The sequence below is a fragment of the Anthonomus grandis genome, chromosome 1, assembly GCF_022605725.1.
Source record: "Anthonomus grandis grandis chromosome 1, icAntGran1.3, whole genome shotgun sequence".
Classification (NCBI taxonomy): Eukaryota; Metazoa; Arthropoda; class Insecta; order Coleoptera; family Curculionidae; genus Anthonomus; species Anthonomus grandis.
Window position 1 is genome coordinate 13,896,658 of NC_065546.1, and position 16,862 is coordinate 13,913,519.

Sequence of the window (16,862 nt, forward strand, 5' to 3'; positions counted from 1 at the left end):
CTTTAAGTCGTTTTATTAAATGTTTCTGTGATGCTGTAGATTTTGTGTTTTTGCCTTTTATATAAACGTGTATATTAACGTATGACAAGCATCTTTGAAAAAGTGGATAAATTGTTTAAGTAATACCACTATAACTATCTTGAAAACTCTTGAAAACTGTAAAAGATATTAGAAAAACGCTTTACGTTTTTTAGGAGAAAAGAATTTTCAGAGCTATACTATTCTAGACCAAAACTTTAAAAGCATATTATATGTTTATACACGCAGTTTACATGACCAACACCTAAAAGTCAATGTTTTTTTCTTAGTTCTAAAACCCTACCTAATTGGCATTTGCCAGCATTGGCTAACCCAGAAAGAACTTGAGTTCTATAACATAAACAATTATGAACTTACTAGCTGGTATTGTCAAAATTATACTAAAGAAAAGTGAGAGGGTAGTTGCCTATTTTCAATTGACTGCAAAAAGGCCTTATTCCAAACAATATATCGTGCGCTTGTATCGTGCGCTTGTGCTCGTGGCTCAATACGATCCTACTAGATACAGCAAAATGAGCTGACTACTTAGTTATTGCTGGAGATTTTAATATAGACTTTAGAGTTGTTAGTTATCATGAAACCTTCCTCGTTGATACAATGGGTAGCTATGGGTTATACTCCACCAATAATCTGATTACACGGCCAGAGTCTGGCTCCGTAATAAATTATATTTGTACTAATCACGGTCAATCTAATAAACCTATACCTTTAGTCATGGAATTCTCTGATCATCTTATTAAATCTTTAAAATTAATTAAATAAATTAAATTAAAACAAATTATCCCGTTCAGGCCCTAATATTATACCACATGAAATTCGTTGCTCCATAGCAATATTATTTGTAAGCGGCTTTAATAATTTGCCATCTAAAAGGCAATATTGGAGCAGTGGCGAAGATCTTAAAAAATTTGCTGTGTCTCAAGCAATGCGCCGTGATCGATTTTTACAGATCACTCAGTTTCTTCATTGCTCTGATAATACAAAACTAGACAAAAATGATAAGTTCTACAAGATTCGGCCTGTCATAGAAATGTTAAAAAAACTGTTTGAAAAATTTCGTTCCGGAAGAAAATTTGGCTCATGATGAGAGTATGTTCGATATTTCGGGCGACATAGCTGCAAGCAATTTATTCGTGGAAAACCCATTAGATTTGGGTATGAAATTTGGAGCCTAAATACTACAGACGGCTATTTGGTAAATTTTGATGTTTATCAAGGTAAAAGTCCCAAATCTAATGCGGACTACGATTTATTGTTTGGCAAAGCTGCAAGCCCTTTGGTAGTAATGCCCCATCACGAATAAAAAAATGTTTGTTAAAAAAGACCGTGGATATTTCGAAACAGCCATGGAGAAATCCGATGGCCATTTGTATGTGAGATGGATGGATAATTCAGTGGTAACTATGATGTCTACTTCGCATGGAGCTAAAGAAATTGGACAAGTTAAAAGGTACTCACAAGAACAAAAGAAAAATATAATGGTTACACGACCAAAAGTTATTGCGAAATATAATGCCCACATGGGAGGAACTGCTCAGATGGACCAGAACCTTGGCTGCTATCGCATCGGTATTCGAGGTAAGAAATGGTATTGGCCTTTGTTAACCTGGATTTTCGATATTGCTCTTCAAAACTCCTGGATACTGTACAATCGATCTCGAAAACAAAAGGTTTCACAGTTAGAGTGTAAAAGAGAGCTGGCGACCGTATACTTGAAAAATTTTCAAGTTTTGCCAAAAGGATCTGGGCGACGAGCTTCTGCATTGGAATCATCAGATTCGCGAGTTTCGGATAATATCCGGTTTGATCGTTTTGACCATTTAGTTCAACAAACAACACAAAACAAACAAAGACGATGTGCACTCAAAACATGCAACTCCATAGTAAGAACCATGTGTTCAAAATGTGATGTAGCTCTATGTATTTCTTGCTTTGCACCTTATCATTCCCGTTAACTTAAACCTGTTTACTTATTTTATATTACTTAGTATAACATTCTATAATAAAATTTTAATATTTTCTAATTAAAAAGATATCTCATGGCTCATAGGCTAATATCTTAAAATGTAAGTAGCTAAAATTAAAAAAACTAAATTTTTACAGCTTCCTGAATGTATTTTTAGTAATCTTCAAAGAGCATAAAAAAGTAGCATGAAAAAAATAATTCCGGCGCTAATGGGTTAATTATATTTTGAAAATGGTTGCATTGTATCATATTGACTTGAGTCGGAAGTCTAATTAATTTTAAATCATACTCAGATCTTCTTTCTTAGAATTTATTGAATTAAATATTTTTAATATTTGTTTGACTCTTAGTTAACTTGAACTAACTGGAATGTTGAATGCTGAAATGTTGTGTGCTTGAAAATTGATAATTTTAGGATTATGAAATATGAATAATATTATTGAATTTAAACAGTTTTCTTTATTTCTCCTGTTTATAATTTTTTTAATTTTGTATAAAATAATACTAAAAAATAAAATCAAAATAAATTAAGTTTGATTGCCAAGCCTTACAAATAAATAATTAGACCAAAATTTACTTACTTTTAAACTTAATCTATTAATTTAACTTAATTATATACTTTTTAATTTTTTCTTTTCTACTTTAAAAAAGTAACAACTAAATAAGTTATAGTTCTCTTATTATATCTGAATTTATTGTGACTTGATACAAAAGTGGCTAATAGTTTAAAAAAATTTAAAATCCTTGCAAACCTCAGTTGCACTTTCGAAACAAAATAGCAATTCTTCTACAGTTCGAAAGAAATCAATACCAAATTAGTTTTCTTTATCTTTGAGTTAATAGCCTAACAAAAAAAGGACCAATTGGTAAAAGAAATTTATGAAATTCATCAGCTTGGTCCATGCATTTTAGACTATTTCTAATATTCACATAAATCAATAACCATTTTCTTTAAACTGTATGCTGCATGCTAACATATAACATAACATTTGATAGTATGTAATGGTGTTTAAGCTAAGTAGTTAAAGAATTTTCTTTTTGTTTATACTCTATTTCAGAAGTGTGTAGAGCAATAAAACCTCATTAGGTATGCAAAAGTGGTACCTGGTGGTCCACCAATATTTTATGCCACTACCTTAGTTGGGTATTAGTTTCAATGTAAAATTCTTTCTTTTCGTTGATTGCAGGTAGTGCCACCCGGTTTTGGGTCAATTTATGAGTTTTGCCCATTGTTACCCACTGATAAACATTGAAAACGGTTCGCCAAAGGCGTGCAACTGGGACTTGTTTTTTACCTTATAATTAATGTACTTAAATGCTATTTTATTTTAGAAAGTTACTTTTGTTTAAATGGAATAATATATTTTTTTCACAAATTTATTGAACATAATATGTAGAGTAAAACAGTTGAAAATGTCACTTTTGGATCTGGCACTTTTTGAACAGTGTATAACAATTTTAAATTATAATAGATTGTAGTCTTCTTCGTCATCTGACGAACTGTCATCACCTCTTGACATTATAATTAAAGGATCGACTGTCTGATCGATGAGGTTGTCAAGATCCCACATTTTGTCCTCTTGCTTAATTACATGCTGGACTGCTTTTCGCCAATTCTCTGGTGTCGCTTCCGTAATGGCTTGATCAAACAGTAGCTTAACATCTTTCATTTTAAAAGTCGTGTTTTGTCTTGCTACAAATCCTTTTACCTGCGCCCATATCAGTTCTATAGGATTTAGTTCGCAATGATATGGCGGTAAGCGCAGTACAGTTATATTTTTCGGCTATATCTTCCACGGCGTATTTCATGAAACGAGTTTTGTGTAAGTTTGCTATTGCCAGCAGTTCTTTTTTTCTCAAATTTGTTTCAAACGCAATACCTTTTGCAGTCAGCCAATCGATAATTTCTTGCTTTCTCCAACTTGAAGTTGGCGTCTTCTCTATTCGCCGTGAATGATAGCTTGCGTTATCCATAACCACCACCGAATTAGCCGGAAGAAATTTTATCATTTCACCAAAATAGTCCTCGAAAACGTCTGAGTTCATGTCTTCATGGTAATCTCCTGTGCGAGTCGACTCAAAGGTTAGCAGACCTTCTTTTAAAAATCCCTCTCGCTTCCAATATGTGTGATTATAAGTCTTTTTCCTTTTCCCGAAGGTACTTTAATACCCGTAGACAGGCCTTCTATGAAAGCTTGGCGAGCACTGGTTATATTTTTGTCTTGCCACATTTTTTGGACTATATAACCTTCGTTAATCCACGTCTCATCAAGATAAAAAACTTTCTTTTGCTCCCTGCGGTACTGCTTGATACTTCTCAAGTATTGTCGTCTCCAACAAACAATTTCGTCGCTCTCCAGTAAAAGTGCTTTGCGGTTATGCTTTTCCCAGGCAAAATCCATATTTTTTAAAGTTTTCCATAAAAGTTTTCTACTTATCAACGGAATACTGTCATCTCGGCCAAGCTCCATTAAAATTTTGTCTAGGGTGGGTATTTCCTTTTTAAAATAAAAAGAGTGAACTTTTCTTCGAATTATACATTTAGCATTTTCATCAAGGACTTTTGTAGGTCGTCCTGGCTTTTGCTTGGGAGATTCCACTTGACCTGCTACTTTTCTTTCCCGCAACAATTTGAAAATGGTGGACTTTCCAATTCCACTCATTCGAGAACATTTTTCAACAATTTCTTGCACAGTAAAACTAGGGTAATCGTGTTTTATGCAATCATGTACATTTAAAATAATAACTTTTTCACTCAGCGATAGTGGAGAATTTTTAGTACATCTTTTCGTTGGACTGAATACCTCCATTTTTTAAATATTGGGATAATAATATTGTGATTACACTACAGCGTAGCAGTGACTACTAACGTTTAAAATATGATTTAAAAGTATTTATAGTCTGTATATTACCTGACCCCATTTTTGCATGTTACAAAGCGTTAAAAGATAGGTACCTATACAAAAGGATTAAAAGTATTTATTTAGTATTTAATCTCTTTCAAAATAAAGGCATTTAATCCGTGAAAATTAAATTCATAAATATTATAAGTACCTGCGCCTATGAACTACCACGAAATGTAGCCAAACAGAACGGAATTCCCCAGTTTATTGCTCTATACACTTCTGAAATAGAGTATAATAAAATATATAAACTTTTTATTATAAACCTAGATTTGGTCTTTTACTATATTTTTAAAACAACAAAGTAGAAAGGATGATAGTTGACGTACACAGGTAATTTTGCGGTAAAGAGAATAATATATATTTTGTATAAAGTTTCAAGCATGATGTCCAATAAGTTAAATAACATTTAAGGCGGATTTACGCTCTGAGGATTTTGCTTGAAAGATATTCCCTATAGAAGGCCTCCGTGATGTCGAGGGTGACGATAATCGAGGCTTAAATAGCATTTGTTTTTCAAAAAGGTTATTATAGAAATAGTCTTTATATAGTGTTTTCAGTCTTCCTACAAAATAAAAAATTAAGAAGTAACACCTTTTAGAAATCTTAAAAAACAACTGAAAAAGAGAAAAATTTAATTAAAAAACAATAGATTCTGGTAACGTTCTACTTAAAGACCCTAAGCTAAGCAAGAACTTTTTAAAAAAGTTAATGAATCTTAAGGATATATACTTAAGCTTCCCGTAATTCTGTAATTCAGGCACGAGACAGCGCTTAAAAAAAGATATTAGTAAAACAATAGCTACTCATAATGCAATTACATTGAAAACTGAAATCTTTGAAAAAGAAGTCTTTAACCTCTATAACATAAAATTTAATGATAACTTATTACGAACAAATTAAGGGAGTCAAATAATATAATTTGAAATTAACGAATATATGAACCTTATTATGGCTGTAAGAAAGGATGTCTAACAAATAAGGTTTTTGTGACGATTAACAACAGCTATATTATATTATAGTAATACGGTACTAATAAATATACTTAATTCTGTTTATCAATATAATAAAACGTAATTTTTTGTGCATTGAATTACTTGTATAAAAATTTTCAATGCCCTTCAACATTTTCTATTACTCAGCTCGTATTACTAAATCAAGATGATCCTAGAATTTACTGTTTTTAAACAAGTTATTCAAGATCAACCACCAAGGCCTTTTTTAGATTCTCAAATAACTTAGTGAAATAAATAATGATATTATTTTCTATAAGATAATATACCTATATATTTTCTTTAATCTGCGCGTTACAGTCTAGACGTTTTAGAATTTGAATCTGCCATATATTTAACATATAACATTTTTTAAATAGCCACGAACCATAGCATCTACAGAATCAATTCTGAAATAAAAACTATATATTTTTTAATATTTTGTAAACAATTTAATAAATAATAATCGACTAATAAGAATCCTAACCATAGGTATAGTTTATCTAGAAAATATCCGGCTTTTTTAATTTTTCCTAATTCTATTATATTTTCTTTTCGTAACAATATAAGACAAAACTAATGCATCAAGTAGATTGTGCCGATAATGAGCTGTGGATAAATGCGCATAACAATAGTATCAATCAAATATTGTTCATTGTAATGTTCGTAAAATATTATCGCAAGTAGAAAAAAAAGGGTAGACTATTTGTATCGAAAATGTGTACGAAACGTTAAAAAACTAGTGCAATTGACTGAACTCGGAAAAAGTGCAGTGCATGAGACAATTAAGAGGATAAAAACTGATATAGACTACTTTCGGGGAAACAATTTAAATGCTTCTGTGAACTTAGGATGACAAAATCCGAACCTAGGATTTCGAAAATTGGCCACCAGATTTTATAAATCACATTAACCCGTTTTTTCCCAAGTTTAAATAAATTAAAATTACCTGTTATGCCCGAGTTTTGCAAAACTTTTGAAAATTATGTTTTTAGAAAAAATCAAATTAACTAATTATATTTTTCTGTGAAAATTTGTTTTTTTGTTTCTAAAGATTTTTTTTTATTTTTTAAATTTATGTTCCAGTTTTGGAACACTGGGAACACATGAAACACACATAAAACCAACTTTAATTTTCATGAACCAAAGTCAAGTTTAATTTAAAAAATCATTAAATAATTATTATTAAGTGGACACATGATAGTCTTTAAAACAAGCCTCATTTAAATTGAGGTTACATTTCTCACACATCTTAGTCGAGTTTTTGTAACATAGGGCGCACCTATTCTGTTTTGTGGCTGGAATAATCCAATGATTCAAACCATCGTACCTAATTTGATTATGGTTCCAAGCCTCTCACGGCTTTGATGTTTTAGGGCGTTCTCCAGTTGAAATAGGCCTTACATATTTTCTTAAATATACCTGCACCACTTCTCTTCGAAACTTTAAAAAATCCACCTTTTCGCCATTTGGTTGAAGTCTGTAATACTGCCAGACCTTATGCATGCACGAGTCCAAGCAAAATGCGAAAAGACTACACCATCATTTCTTGGAACGGACCCCAATTCTATAGTTGTGTATATTTTCATCCATTCGGTCCACTCCACCCATATATTTATTGTATTGCCCGACTACAAAAGGCCGAGGAACCAGGCATTTTTTTTCCTTACTGGAAATCTACCGACCAACTTGACCAACAGGATTCACCGAGTCGCAACTACTTACAATTAGAACAGGACGGTTATCATTCCATAACTGTTATTTGAGAATTAGCGTCTGTAGAATAATCAAAGCTGCCTCTTGTACCCTTTTTTTTTGCATTTTATTGCGCAAAGGATAATTGTCTAATCTATTCCCGTTGATTGTGCCTGTATATCCTACTCCAATCTTCTGGAGCGAATTGACTAATTTTAGGGAGGAAAAATATCTGTCGCCATAAATTTTAAATGGGACATTTTTTGGGAGATGCTCCAACAGGGTCATCCCAGAGATCTCCCAGAGTCATCTCAGGAGGTACAGATCCTCCCAATCCTAGGTCCATGTAGTGCCTATTTGCTTGTTTATCTTGATAGGCATTAAATTGTATTAGATAGCCAGATTTTACACACAAGGACCATATTTTATAGCCGTACCTAATAGCTTTACCTTTTATGTATTGCTTCGCTCCATGCCTTCCGAAATATGGTACCATACTTTCATCAATAGACAGTTTTTCTTTAAGCGGAGCATAAGACAAAAATCGGTCATTCAACATGTTGAAAAGTGGTTGTAACTTCGCAAATTTATTGTCTTGTTCTAAATCATTATTATCAGCACAATGCGCAAATCTTTTTAACAATTCAAACCGATTTCTTCGCATTGCGTTTGCTACTAATGGATTGTATGTATCAGTATCCACCTCCCAAAGCATACGCCATCTTGGAACTTGTAAATACCCGGATAAGTATAAAATACCAATAAAGCATTTTAGTTCTCCTGCATCAGTACTAAAATTATAATTGCCTTTTTGTCTGGCATACAAATTAAACATTTCTACTAAATAATTAGATATTTCCATATCAAAAAATTATTTAAAGCACGCAACAGCATTTGGAAATATGTCGACGTTTGCGCCAGGCTCTTTCGGAGAAACAAATTGTTGGAAGGTGTGTGGAAGTTATTCAATTCCACTTTTTTCCAGCTTCTTTCTAAATTTGTTCTGTTTATATTATCGCTATCGTCGCTTGCGTTACCATTAGATAATTCAGGAGAGTTATCGTTTACGATAGAATGGCCTGAGGTTCTTGGTTGCGAATCGATTGCGAAGATTTTCTCAATATTTTTATCCTGATCATTATCTCCAATACAAACTACTCCATCAATGTTCTTTATATTAGCACAAGCTTCTGACTGCATTTGACGACCACTAAGGTGATTTACATTAGCTAAAGGAATTTCGTCATTATCAGAATCCTCTTCAGAATCCCTTCCATCGTTTGGAGGTGCGATAAAAACATCTGCAGCCCAAAACTACTCATCTTCAACTAAATCAATTAGCTCTTGGGTCGTGCAATTCCTACAATAAAAATAAAAAGTATGTCCCCGTTTGTTCCCAGTGTTCCAATATAGGAACAACCTAAAATGATCAAATCATTTAGTAACTTTTAATAATATTCGTATTGGGTATATAAAATATCTTGAATTACATCACTTACATTTAATTATTTGCAGTAGAACAATTTAATTATCAAAACTATAAAAATTATATTTACTTTTTTAACGCCATATTGTGAACTTTAAAAAAAAAAAAGTTTTTATTTTATTATTTATTTTAATTAGCACACTAAATGCTAAAAAATTTGCAAAAACGCACATCAAACCTTCTCTTATGCTAGCCAGAACGACACTAAAACGACCGCGCGACGGAAAGATAGTTAAGAGCACGCTTCTCAGAAAAGAGAGGGGGACAACGTGGTCGTTCCGATTTTGGAACACCGGGACAATAATTACATTTCCAATATCGAAACTCTGGGAAAAAACGGGTTAAGGAAAACAAAAAAGACCCCTGCAATAATATCTCTACCAAAGCAACGAAAAATGAAGTTTTATAAACGTTTTTAAGCGGATTCAGCAACATTTTTATATTTACGGAAGTTGTTTCTATCAAGAAATTTTTTTCAAATTTTTCACTAAAATACTGATTTAGGGAGCAATAATACATCAAAGTGATGCAATGCCTCTCTGTATAGTTGATGGCACTGTTAATGTATCGATATTTTAAATGGAAGAAATCCATTGAAACCACTAACGCTTTCAGCTTGGATACAACAATAACTGCTAAGTATTTATGGCCAGCAGCTTCACTAGATCTTAGTCTCAGCGCAAGTATATAGAGATATTTGAAGATTGAAATAGAATGAACAGACTTATAAAAAAAACAGGATTTAATTTATTAGGTTTTACAGGTCTTGACCAACATCATCGAGCTGTAGGGCAGTCATCTAATTTCTGGTGTACCTAGACGTTTAGTTAAATATTTGGAATTAAACGGATGTCGTATGCATAAATGAAATAAATTATTCTTAAATTTGGTAAAAACTATAATGAATTTTTTTGTAATAATTTGTTTTTATTTATAACAAAATCTTATGTAAAGAAAGAATACACGATAATAATTAATATTGGTTGTTGTAAATTCAAACCTGTACAGCTGAACAATCGCAAATAACTATCGAAAGTCTGACGAATAGTCCAATATAGATTTTTAGATATAGACTAATACGAAAGTACTGTAAAATCCCTAAAAACGATTTTAAGGAAAAATATTTTTTGTGTTCATAATTTTATAGATACGTTGGGTTGTGATTTACAAAAATATTAATACCTGTGTCAAGTAGATAAAAGCACAAAAAAATCCTAAACGCTCGGACTATGCCGCTTAGATCAAAGAAAATAGAATTATTAAATATATAAGAATTATTAAATATCTTGCTGTCAATGATAAAATATCATTGACAGCAAGAAAAAGATTGCCTTTAAAATATTTCTAAGTATTTTTGATGTAAGTTAATATTTCAAAACTATTTTTAAAGAGTTTTAAGACCAAACATATGTGCAAAATAATAAAAAGTAATAGTAATAAAAGATATCAATAAATTCTTTGACTTAAAATGTATTTCATTTTGGACTAAACAAAAAAATAATAATCTATTTTTAAAGTCATTTTTTACATTCTGAAATACTTCTCTTGGAATAGACGCTGGTTGCATCTAACAGTTTTTAAGTGACCCCAGAGAAAAAATCAATGGGTGTTAGATCTGGTGATCTTGACGGCTGTTCTATTGGACCTTTTCTCCCAATTAACTGATCTGGAAATGCATCATGTAAAAATTGCCTCACAGGAACAATATAGTGAAGTGGCATTCTATCTTGTTGAAAATGTGCAACAGCCTTTAAAGTGTAACGATTTTAAAACTCATAAATATAAATTATTTAAATTCTTTCAACCATACTGTAAATGATTGTGTGAAGTATTTGAATGAGTCGGTGAAAAGGCACAACACGATAAACAAAGTATTTTTTTTCAACTAGGTTCAAACATCTACTTTCTGGTACGACCTAAAACCTGCATTCCAACTTAGTAAGCAAACTTTTTAGTCGGAATAAAAAAATTATTGTTACTTTTAACTTTTTTGAGTTTGAAATACAATCTGACACACTTGACTTATATTGGATATTGATCAGTAGCAAATAAGAAAAAATAGTTCAGCATAGAGTACTTGCATCTACTCCAAGGGAAGGATTTCAGAATGTTAAAAATGAGTTGCGAAAATATTACTTTTTTTATTTAGCCCAAAATGGAAAGCATGTAAGCATCTAATTAAGTAAAATAGCACTTTATAGAACAGAGTTTAGAATAGTGAACTTAACTTTCGTTAGACTGTGAAGTTGTAATGTTGTGGAAGTATTGTAAAGTGTGTACACTATATCTTAGTAAAAGAACCGTAGTAATAAATAAAGTTTTGTTCGTACCTGCTGCGTATACTGGGAGTGTTGCCTCTTCATGTATGGCCTGGTGTAACTAACAACTTTTTCTTTAGGATAATTAGTGTGATCAGTCCAAGATTTAGACCGGGTGGAACCCCCAGAACTAGGGGAGCGCGAGGGGATCTCAGCTGCAGCCGGCACTGGCCACGATGGAAACTTTTCGTGCCCTGGTCCGTACTTAATAGACTAAAAGTTGAGTAAAAAATTATTTGTTTCTTTATTGAAAAGTTATTTAGACATATTTATATTTCAACTATCAATTAAGCAACGAAAAAAGTATATTCTATAGGTAAATGAATTAATAAAATGATTAAAACAGCACTTAATTAATATAGGTTTAAGTCAGTAGTTTTAAATAATTTTAGCAAAAAAATTTTTTTTTTATTAACTTTCTCCTTTTTTGTGGATTGCGTCCAAAATCCAAAACGATTATTGTTCATGGTGCAAAGAAGTGTATCTTTAATAATTAAGATTATGTTACACTTAGTGTATAAAATCATGCAATCGTTTAAGCAGCAGCCAAAATACACATTTCGGTAGAAAAAGAATAGACTGCTTCGTAGATAGTTTAGCATCAATATTATAAAAATTAGACATTCCTCTTATCATGCAATTTTTCTGTTTTGCCAACAAAAATTATAATAAAATATTACATATTTTTCTTGAACGTAGATATTTTTTTGGAAGAAGTAAGATAGTGAACATCAGTCAAATATAGTCAAATTTACCTAATGCCACTTGCATATTAGGTATATTTGAAAGAGGACTTAAGGTAGAAGTTTATTAATCGTTAGATGAATTAAATGTAATTATATTAATTAATAAGAAATTGGAAAAAATAAATAAATTATTAAAATACTAAATTTTAGAAAGAAAATGTGAAATTCGAATATTTTAAATATGAAAGTGGAATCTAAGATGTAAAGCTCTAGACTAGAATTGTTGTCCTTTAGACCTTTTTATTAATGAAATTAATAATAAACAAAAAAATTTAATAACAAATAATAAAATTTAAAAGAAAATATTAAGTAATTTTAGTCTTAAGCGAATGCTCTGAATATCATGTAATAGGCCAAGAATATCTGGACATTTGCCGATAATCATTTAAAAATATTATATCTTCATTAATTTAACGAATATAATTGACATTAATCTCCAATTCTCAGAAAAAATATTATGGATACATTTATTGGTACAATATCATAATTTGGAGTTGCTAAACATTACATAATAAATATTCTTGGGACATAATATTTTTCTAGGGATATTAAAAGTAATAAAATTGATTAGGCGACTTACTGATCAATGACTTTAATTCATGCAGCCTGAAAACAGTAAATTTTTACTATTAGTATTACTGATTCATTTTTTTGAATGACTAACATGGAAAATATACTTTCGGACTTACTGGTCCTTAATTCCCAGTTAGAATTTATGACACTAAAGGTACTTACTTGATTTACTAATACACCTGCTATTTTTTAACTTCTTTCCTTTATTAGAAATCATAACTTTTTATACAATATTTGCATTTTAAGTTGAATAAATCAAAGAATAGATAAAACATAATGGTCAGACTTAATAAATACTCAGTATAATATATGAGACATTACTTAACTGATATTAAATTATTGAGCTCCAAAAAAGAACATTACCCTAAGTGAATAAATAATTTTTTATTGCTAACTTACCTTAAGACTTGATGAATCACGTACAGGGGGCGCTGGCGGCGGCGAGTCGTCATCTCTGCCTCCGCCAGTCGTGGGTGCCGTCCTCTGTGACAGCCGTTGAAACGATGTCGACGTAAATTCCAAATTTGTTTTGGTTTGATGAAGGTTTGGCGTTGACCTAGATGGCATCATTGTAGGCCAGTCAGGGCGAGAACATTACCAGCCCCATTGTAATTAGTGTGGTCTAGTGGATGGTCCATTTAAGGATAAATTATAAATCTGAAAGAATTAAAACATATTTAGACTCATTATTTTAAATTATATTAATTTAGATATTTTAAGGGTATGGCACTACCTGAAATCGGCAAAAGCCAAAACTTATTAAAGATTCAGCCGGTGTATACCACCTGACTCATCCGATCATGGGTAGGTCTTGGTATAATTAATTCAACAACCATCTGGGTATTCGCAAATCTACCTAAACGCTTGTCTGGTCCGCCTCTTTTAAAACCATAAATTTGGTCCGATGAGAAATTGAGGGACCCGAAACAAATCATTATTTATTCTTTCCTTAATAGGTCAGGGACAGTAGCCCGACCCTGTCGACAGTTGAAACAGGTAAATCGCAGGCAAATATTCAAGAGAGTTTTGCTTTGTTTGGTAAACAGTCATGTAATATATTTTATAATGTCTTGAGTTATGTCCTAAAAAATATTTGATATATTTAAGAATCTATGTTCACTTGCGGATGAACCTAAACACCTAACGGGCAGGTCATTTTAAATTTCAATTTCACGTGAACCGATGTTTATCCACAACGTTTCTGTCTATCGGTACGATTTTGTAGTGGGAACGTGGAAGAGAGACGAGAGTTTTGACAATAAGAGACAAGAGAGTAAGGCAGTTAGTGACACTACGTACCTTGCGTACCTAACGCTAAAAGAATTATCCTTTTTCTGCCTACATTAATTAGGCTTATTATTTTTTATTGTAAATCAATTATTGCGGAAACGCATGTGATAATTGCCAAGCTAAGCAGAAACCCCTGAAGATCGAGAACGTAAAGAATAGTGGGTGAGTACCATTTTGACATAGCCACGTTGTGAGTTAGTTTGATTTATATTTTGTGTTAATTAATAATTACTTACATAAATCATTATTCGTTGCCGTTAAACTTTTAAATACAGTCCGCTTAAAATTATCAATCTACAGGGTAGAAAATCCCCTTAAACATTTTCAGTAAAAAATATTAATTTTTATAGTTTAACGAATAATAGTTCTTCGTCGATGTTTAGTTTTTATTATAAGCATTTAATACTATATTTATATAAATAAAATAAATATTTTTTAACAAACGCAATCGTTAAATCGCTTTAGTTTGAATCATTTTGGATCCATCATAGCCCTCCGAGGGTTACCTGGTTTGAAGGACTTAATGTGTGTGGTGTTTTCCAGATATTTAAACCTAGCGTGCACGAGTGCTGTGCAGTCCCGTATCAATCTGGAGTTTCACCTAAAATCACCGGCGTTCAGGTTGACTTTAGACCTAGGTTTTGATGGTCTATGGTCTGAAAATAGCATCTTAAATGCCAGTGATTGAAATACCTGCCACTAGCCGGATTTCGTGCCTCTTTAAGCGCAGTATTTGTTTGGTGAGACTTATAGAGAGGCCATCTATAATAGCCTTCGCCTGTTTCATTCTAACTACTCCAGCAGACTCTTCATTGATACAACAGGTTTATATTTGGCTGTACCGATTGAAGATATGGATCCTACCAGCTATGTTGCAGATATCAGTCTAGTGAAGGAGTCCGCTTCCTGCATAGTCTAAGTTACCAGGCACCTGGACAAGCTGAACTCTGCAGTTCACCTTCATTTGTTCTTCGAGGATTTTTATGTATTAAAGTACAAATTTAAAACTCACTTATTTTCCGTAATATTGTTATAGTCTGATTTATTGTGAATGTTGTATTTAAATTAAAAATGTCAGGAAATTTATTGCAGTATAATTTATTCAATAAACTCTTAGTAATATTATAATTGTTTTTATTAGTAATTGTATATTAGTAATCAGAAATAAACCAAAAATTCTACATTCTGCTCCGGTGATTTCTTGCATATATTTTTGTGTCTTGTCCTTTTGTTTTACTTCTGTAGGTCCGATTACTGTTGTTGACTGTTGGATCATTTTCTTAACTTACTCCTTAAACATTTTTTGTCTGAAAGATCAATTGGAAGATCATCTTTAGCATTGTGGATATTTGTTAATCTCTCGAATCCTTGAAAATTAGCTAAAAATATAGTACTTTTCAAATAGGGAGAATTACCATAAATAGAACTTACGATTTTTATGAACTTTAGGCTGTGCTCCTTTGTTTCCAATCAAGTAAGGTGAATTTCTTCCTATTTTAGACCGTGTTTTTTTTACAAGAGGATTTGAAATGAACAGCCATAATCATTGTTTAGTTTTAAATTGATGGTCGAAGTGACAGTTGACTGATGAGACTCAGCCTAAGGCCGATTGTGGACGTCGCCGTTACGCGGTTTTTTATTTTTTTTTGTCACGAGTTTAATTCATTTGATGTTTGGTCTGTCAATTGACTTTTATTTACTTGAGCATTCCATGTGTGGTTTTGGCGGTTAAAAAGATTCTAAAATGTTTTGACTTCATTAAAATTTACTTTTTTACTTACTCTTAGTGACTCATTTTTGATAACCCTCATTGACTTGCGAGGTAAGATCTAAGATTATCACTTAATTCTAATTTAATAAAGGTTATATCTTTCAGTTTATAGTTTTAGTTTTTCCGTTTTTGTCTGACTTAATTTCTTGATCAATTTTGTTGGAATTATCCTGGAATCTGGTTTACCCTTTGAAGAATGCTTTTGTCTTCTTGAATTGGGAGATAGATACCTGATGTAAGTCGCTTAACTGGTGGTTGAGTTTTTGGATTCTCACCACTGCGTAAGCTATTAAACCAATTTTAATATACTGCCTTTGTAGTGACTGGGATACACTACATGAGAAGCCGATACAGTTGGCTAACGAACTACAACCCCATAGCAGCTTATCATTAGCTAAGAACCTAGTTTTAATTCAATAAATAGTGTTTAATTTCACTACCAATCTTTCAAATATTTTTTTTACTTGATATTCATTAAAATAATATCCCCTTAGTTTATGCGCGTATTTCTGTTTTAGTTAGTGAAGTTAAATTTACTGAGGTAACTTGTACAGCCTTGCCACAGTTATATAAACCAACAGACATATATCTATGTGTTCATTACAAACAATATTTTTTTATAACTTCTTAGTTAGATTTTGTTTAATATAAATTGAGAGTAACTGGTAAAATTCGACGTAGCAGACTCACCCCGGAATAGAGTTCAATATTGAGTGATTAAATATCTAATTCAGGTGAGCACAAGAACGACCATCCAATCCTTTACAGTTTAAGATTTCCTGTCCGCATTGCAATACCGCAAAGTTTTCAGCTTGAAAGACAGTAGCCTGTTCCCCTAGCAAGTATGTCGTTCTAATATGTGGAGCTCCACTATAGAATTTTGCATCAGATTTTCTATTGATTTCGAAGCCATCTGTAGACCTAGCATCCTATGACATCCTATGGCTTTCTTCATTAGTAAGGGTTACAAAGCCCTTATTATGTAACTGTCTCAGGTGCAATATAGGCTTTTTCCATAAAAAAAACATTCCTGTAGAGCTTGTAACCAGATTTTTGCAGAACCGGTATCCCCAACCGGTGATT

At 32.0% G+C, this 16,862-nt stretch overlaps 1 protein-coding gene across 2 annotated transcripts in view; it reads right to left on the reverse strand.

Annotated features, from left to right (window-relative positions):
• Window positions 1–16,862, reverse strand: part of LOC126737691 (protein Shroom) — a 267,451-nt gene that overhangs the window by 150,974 nt on the left and 99,615 nt on the right. For both annotated transcript variants that reach the window (XM_050442804.1, XM_050442724.1), the window contains 2 exons: window positions 13,118–13,375; window positions 11,412–11,612 (listed from right to left, as the gene is read on the reverse strand). In XM_050442804.1, the coding sequence (XP_050298761.1) occupies window positions 11,412–11,612; window positions 13,118–13,288 (372 nt within the window). In that variant the 5' untranslated portion in view covers window positions 13,289–13,375. The remainder of the gene's footprint in view (window positions 1–11,411; window positions 11,613–13,117; window positions 13,376–16,862) is intronic.